Source organism: Nematolebias whitei, chromosome 14, assembly GCF_014905685.2.
Source record: "Nematolebias whitei isolate Nwh7 chromosome 14, NemWhi1, whole genome shotgun sequence".
NCBI lineage: Eukaryota > Metazoa > Chordata > Actinopteri > Cyprinodontiformes > Rivulidae > Nematolebias > Nematolebias whitei.
Genome location: NC_056511.1, coordinates 38328929 through 38335673, shown reverse-complemented (window position 1 = coordinate 38335673; position 6745 = coordinate 38328929). Strand labels below are relative to the sequence as shown.

The 6745-nt window shown below is 41.6% G+C and overlaps 2 protein-coding genes across 2 annotated transcripts in view; one reads left to right on the top strand and one right to left on the bottom strand.

Annotated features, from left to right (window-relative positions):
• taf6 (TAF6 RNA polymerase II, TATA box binding protein (TBP)-associated factor) overlaps nucleotides 1-6745 on the bottom strand; it is a 47673-nt gene that overhangs the window by 5304 nt on the left and 35624 nt on the right. The window lies entirely within an intron of this gene.
• The window catches only part of sat2b (spermidine/spermine N1-acetyltransferase family member 2b), an 8994-nt gene continuing 2607 nt past the window's right edge, over nucleotides 359-6745 (top strand). Inside the window, exons 1-3 of the mRNA XM_037687530.1 lie at nucleotides 359-497; nucleotides 638-689; nucleotides 6396-6479. Coding sequence (XP_037543458.1) covers nucleotides 435-497; nucleotides 638-689; nucleotides 6396-6479 — 199 coding nt within the window. The 5' untranslated portion in view covers nucleotides 359-434. The remainder of the gene's footprint in view (nucleotides 498-637; nucleotides 690-6395; nucleotides 6480-6745) is intronic.

Sequence of the window (6745 nt, the reverse complement as noted above, 5' to 3'; positions counted from 1 at the left end):
ATATATATATATATATATATATATATATATATATATATATATATAACTAAATTGTTTGGATTTTAATTGTTTAAGTGCGCAAATCCAAAAAAATATAGGGGAATTTGTGCGCATGCGTAAACCATGCGTCGCGGTCATCGCCGCTATTTCCGTTAATCAGGGTCCGTTCAAAGTGTTCAACTCTAGTCTTTTAGTCTTTTACTCCTGCTTTTTTGTTGATTTTTATATTCAAAATGAATATAAATTAGTTTTATCGGTAACTGTAAAAAGCTAAGTTACGTAATTCAAATATTAAAAAGTTACGTTTGCATTTTAGAAATTATTCAAGCGACCACTTCCGGTCACGCTCTTGCAGAAGAAAGCGAAGACTTCAGGCTGCCGAACTAAAAAAAATAAAATAAAATAATAATATTAAAGTTTCTACTGCTGCAGACATGAATTTTAAAGTTCGAGCTGCAACAAAAGACGACTGCAAAGACATTTGTAGGATGATAATGGTGAGTCGTGTTAGCGCTAGCTAAATTTCAAGGCTAAATCTGTATTTTTTATTGTTCGGTGTTACCACATGTAGTTTACGGTATTTCATCAGTGGTTGGTCTCATGTTTTCACATATAATGAGATTACAATTTTCCACAGGAGCTTGCTGTTTATGAAAAAATGCCCGACCAAGTGAAGATATCTCATGAAGGTAAACAATGAGCGACTAAATATGAAACAACATTTTCCTTGTTTAAAAGTTGACCAGTGTCGTTGGCATTTAACCATCATAATAATATACCTCATTAGACAATGCTGGGATTTACAGTGGGGCAAAAAAAGTATTTAGTCAGCCACTGATTGGGCAAGTTCTCCTACTTAGAATGATGAGAGGTCATTTTCATCATAGGCACACTTCAGCTGAGAGACCAAATGAGAAAAAAAATCCAGGAAATCACATTGTAGCCTAGGATTTTAAAATAATTTATTTGTAAATTATGGTGGAAAATAAGTATTCGGTCAGTAACAAACAAGCAAGATTTCTGTCTCTCACAGACCTGTACGTTTTTCTTTAAGAAGCTCTTCTGTCCTCCTCTCGTTGCCTGTATTAATGGACATGTTTGACCTCGTTATCTGTATAAAAGACACCTGTCCACAGCCTCAAACAGACTCTAAACTCAACCATGGCCAAGACCAAAGAGCTGTCAAAGGACACCTGGAAGGAAATTACAGACCTGTACCAGGCTGGGAAGAGTGAATCTACAATAGGAAAGCAGGTCGGTGTGAATAAATCAACTGTGGGAGCAATTGTAAGAAAATGGAAGACATACAAGACTATTGATAATCTCCCTCGATCTTGGGCCCCACACAAGATCTCATCCCATGGGGTCAAAATGATCATGAGAACGGTGCACAAAAATCCCAGAACTACACCGAGGGACCTGATGAATAACCTGCAGTGAGCTGGGACCAAAGTAACAAAGGCTACCATCAGTAACACACTATGCTGAGAGGGACTCAAATCCTGCAGTGCCAGCCATGTCCCCCTGCTTAAGCCAGTATATGTCCAGTCCAGTCCAGGCCCGTCTGAAGTTTGCCAGAGAGCATACGGATCATCCAGAAGAGGACTGTGAGAATATCATATTGTCAGATGAAACCAAACTAGAACTTTTTGTTAAAAGCTCAACTTGTCGTGTTTGGAGGAAGAAGAATGCTGAGTTACATCCCAAGAACAAGATGCCTACTGTGAAGCATGGGGGTGGAAGCATCATGCTTCGCGGTTGTTATTGTGTAAAGGGGACAGTACGACTGATCCGTGTTAAGGGAAGAATGAACGGGGCCATGCATTGTGAGATTTTAAGCCAAAACCTCCTTCCATCAGTGGCAGCGTTGAAGATGGAACATGGCTGGGTCTTCCAGCATGACAATGATCCCAAACACACCACTCGGGCAATGAAGGAGTGGCTCCGTAAAAAGCATTTCAAGGTCCTGGAGTGGCCTAGCCAGTCTTCAGACCTCAACCCCATAGAACATTTGTGGAGGGAGTTGAAAGTCTGTTGTCCAGCGACACCCCCAAAACATTGCTCAAAACATCCATTATCTTTACCCGCTTCTTCCATTTTGGGTCACGGGTGTTGCCGGTGCCCATGTCCAGCAATCACTGTATGAGGGGCGGGGTACACCCTGGACGGGTCGCAAGTCCATCACAGGGACACATAAAGACAAACGAGACAAACAAACATTCACTCTCTCATTCACACCTAGGGACAATTTAGAGTTACCAATCAGACTAACATGCATGTTTTTGGTCTGTGGGAGGAAACCGGAGCACCCGGAGGAAACTCATGTATGCACAGAGAGAACATGCAAACTCCACCCAGAAAGGCCCCCCAGACCGGGATTTGAACCAGGGACCTACCTGTTCGCTGAGAGGCAGCAGCTCTGCTTTTTTGCCCCATTGTATTCATTTATTTACCATAAATGCTGTAGTTTCACATCCTTAAATGAACCAGTAGATGTCACTAACACTAAAGTTTAATTCACCCAAGCTTCAAGGACAAACTCCAAAACTAACACTTTATATTATAATGGTTTCCATGCCTTTCGTTTTATGACAGCAGACAAGAATAAATAATATAATACTAATATTTTGAATACTACTTTTGAAGAAATCTTTACAAACACCCCTCTGCTGCCCTTGGGTTAAAACTGAGGCCTCCTGGGTCATTTTAACCCAAGGGCAGCAGGAGGGTTAAAGGATGTCTTCTTGAGCACCAAGTTGCTCACAATCCGTTTATTTTTGTGTTGTAGTTTCTTCCCTTACCTTAAGTTCATTGCAGGAAAAATAATCAAAGATCAATTTACATTTCTCAGACCACATTTAACAAAGTGTAAAGCATTTACTCTCTTCTCGTGGTTATATATTATAAACTTTGCCGCTGATTTTGGGTAATTATGCACAGAGTAGTACTGTGGTATGAGAGGGCTGTCTGTATGATCCAGTGATGTAACGTTGGTCAATGTTTAGTTAGTGAGGTTAGGATAACAGATACAGACGCCTATTCTTTTTAAAGTTAGGCTTTAAAGAAACATTTGACAAGGAAACTCATTCATTGATCGTAAAGATGCTTCACTGGAGCACCTCCTTAAATAATGCATCCATTACAGACCCTTTACAAAAAGTTAAACTGTAATAGATGATAGATTCAGGACTCGCAATTTAAACAATTTCAAGTATTTATTTGTTTGTTTTTTTTACATAATTTGGGCTTCCAGCTCATGAAACCCATGAAAACAGGATTTAAAAAAAAATTAGAATACTTTGAAGACATCAGCCCACACTTCTCAGTTTTTGCAGAAAAAAAAAGAAAGAAATTAGGATGACAACAAATCAATCCAAATATGGTACTTTCAAAACGATATGTCAATCTTCAATACTTCGTGGTAATCCCTTTGCCTTAATCACAGCCTCTATGTGATGTGGCATTAAGACAATCAGCCTGTGGCATTGACTGGGAGTTATGGAAGCCCATATTTCCTTGATGCTTGCTGTCAGCTCTTCTTTGTTGTTGGGTCTGGTGCTCCTCATTTTCCTCTTGAGAATACGCCATAGATTCTCAGTGGGGTTTAGGTCTGGCGAGTTGGCTCTCCAGTCCAGCACTGTGGCATGGGCATCAAACCAGGTTTTGGTGCTTCTGGCAGCATGGGCAGGGGCCAGGTCCTGCTGGGAGATGAAATCTGCATCTCCATACAGATCCTCAGCAGAAGGAATCATGAAGTCCTCTAAAACGTTCTGGTAGACTGTTGCGGTGACCTTGGCCAACACCTGCATCAGACATTGCACCTCAAATCACGACTGACTGTGGATATTTCACACTGAACCTGAAGCAGTATGGGCTCTGTTCCTCAGCCTTCTTCCTCCAAACCCTTGGACCTCGATTTCCAAATGAAAGACACACTTTCATCAGAAAAGAGGACCTTGGACCATGAGCATCAGAAGCATCTTTAATGTGGGGGGGACGACACTGTAGTGTGTGTATGCACGCGCGCGTGTGTGTGCACGTGCACCAGGGTACAAAAAAAGCAACATTTCATCTAGATTTCCTTACTTTAATTTCTTTTAAAGCATGTTTCTCACTAAGTGTGTAAATTCAGCTGTGGGTTTTAAAGACATTTAAACTTTAATGCACTTTAACACACATTTGTGTTTATAGACAAATAAAAAACCATCACCACTGGACTTTTTTACTTGTGTTCAACACTACTCATCTAAATGATGCTTCTATCAAAGCTTGAGGACAATAAGGTGTGGGGTTTTAAAGACATTTCAACTTTAATGCACCTGAACACACAGCGTCTCTTACACCTGCAGCGTCTCACAGTTACTGCTAAGCTAACATGCTACTGACGTAGCGCTCCACTTTCTCAAGCATCATCCTAACATGAATATATGTTTATGTTCAACCCCTCTGTCCACAACTGCCCGCGCTAAACTTGTTAAACTGGTGAGCGATCAACACAGAGGTGTCTCCACCTGTGAGCGTTCCTCCTCCGAGGCAGGAGGAGACGTACAGAAACATTGCATGCTGCTGGAAGCTGGAGAGTTGGAGGTAACCAGGAAAACCTGGAGTGGACTTTTAGTGGTTGGAGTATTTTATTATCCATCCATCCATTATCTTTACCCGTTTATTCCATTTTGGGTCACGGGGGTCGCTGGTGCCCATGTCCAGCAATCACTGTGCGAGGGGCGGGGTACACCCTGGACGGGTCGCAAGTCCATCACAGGGCGAGTATTTTATTAATCAAGTGGAATGGGTTTGTTCATGAAGAAAGAAACGGCATCGACTGAACTAATGTTTTATAGTAAAAGTGTGTGTGTGGGTGGGGTGCCCAAATTAAAGTTTTTTTTTATGTGGGCGGACACGTCCCCTTCACATATAATGGTTGCGACGCCTATGCCTTGGACCACTGGCCAACGGTCCAGCCATTCTTCTTGGCCCAGTTGAGATGCTTCCTATGTTGGTTCAGAAGTGGCTTGACCCGAGGAACCCGACAGCTGTAGTCCATCTCCTGGATGCGTCCAAATGTGATGATTTTTGAAGCTGTGACTCCCGCCTCATTCCACTCTTTCTGGATCTCTGCCAGATTCTGGAATCTTCTCTGTTTGATAATCTGCTGAAGCCCACCGTCATCTATTTTGCTGGTGCATCTTCTCCGGCCACATTTTGCCCTTCCACTAGACTTTCCATTGATATGCTTGGACACAGCACTCTGTGAACAGCCAGCCTCCTTAGCTATGTAATTTTGTGGCTTACCCATCCTATGGAGGGGATGGTCTTCTGGCCAGTTGTTGTCTGCAGTCTTTCCATATTGAAACGAACTGAGAAAATTGAACCAATCTGAAGCAATTTAATGACACCTGGGGAAACCTGTGCAGGTGCTTTGAGTTTAGTAGATGATTAGTGTCACACTTAAAACATTCATGTCCTGCAAAATTTGGGCTGATTTCTCCAGTATTCTCCATCCATCCATCCATTTTCTTTACCCGCTTATTCCATTTTGGGTCACGGGGGTCGCTGGTGCCCATGTCCAGCAATCACTGTGCGAGGGGCGGGGTACACCCTGGACAGGTCGCAAGTCCATCACAGGGCCACATAGAGACAAACGAGACAAACAACCATTCACTCTCTCACTCACACCTAGGGACAATTTAGAGTTACTAATCAGCCTAACATGCATGTTTTTGGACTGTGGGAGGAAACCGGAGTACCCGGAGAAAACCCACGCATGCACGGAGAGAACATGCAAACTCCACCCAGAAAGGCCCCCGGACTGGGGTTTGAACCAGGGACCTGCTCGCTGAGAGGCAGCAGCTCTACCAGTTGCGCCACCGTGCTGCCCCTCTCCAGTATTCTAATTTTTTGAATTCCTGTTTTCGTGGGTTTCATGAGCTGGAAGCCCAAATTATATAAAAATAAACAGATAAATACTTGAAATTGTTTAAATTGTGGGCCCTGAATCTATCGTCTATTAAAGATTAACTTTTTGAATGGAATTATGGAAGTTAATCAACTTTTCCATGATATTCATATTTTTTGGAAAGGGTCTGTATGTTGTTTTCTCACAGGCTGAAAATGTTTTCTAAGTTCCCAATAAAACATGTCAATCGCAAAGATTGAAGCTATAATACAAATGTCATTTTGCAGTGAAATCGTGTGAAACTTCTCAATGATCAGTTTGTCTTTAAATCTTTATAATGCACAGTTGAAGTATATGCTTTACCCTTATGACTGTTTTGGTAAATAAATAGAACCTGTAGATTAAGAAATAAAACAACCAAGATGTGAAATAGTAGCGTAATCATCATTATTGTTCATTATAAAAAGATGGTTGGTGAATTTTCTTTGTGTGACTTCAGAGCTGGAGCGTGACGGCTTTTGCCAGAACTCCTTTTTCGAATGCCTCATTGCAGAAGTTCCCGAGGAGCAAAAATCCAAAGAAGGTAAGTGATGTTTGGTGTTTTGGATCTCCAGTTGTAGAGAGAAGAGGGGACTTAAAAATACCCTCCATTCATTCATCTTGTCAACTGTAGAACTTGGAAATAAGTGAGGTACAGACTTCATTTTTGCTGTGTGGCTGCGTATAGGAGTAAGAAAGGGTACTATTCAAAATTAGGTTGCCCGTCAAAAATCCAATATGGCCACCATCATATATATATATATGTATGTGTGTGTATATATGTATGTGTGTGTGTGTATATATATATAT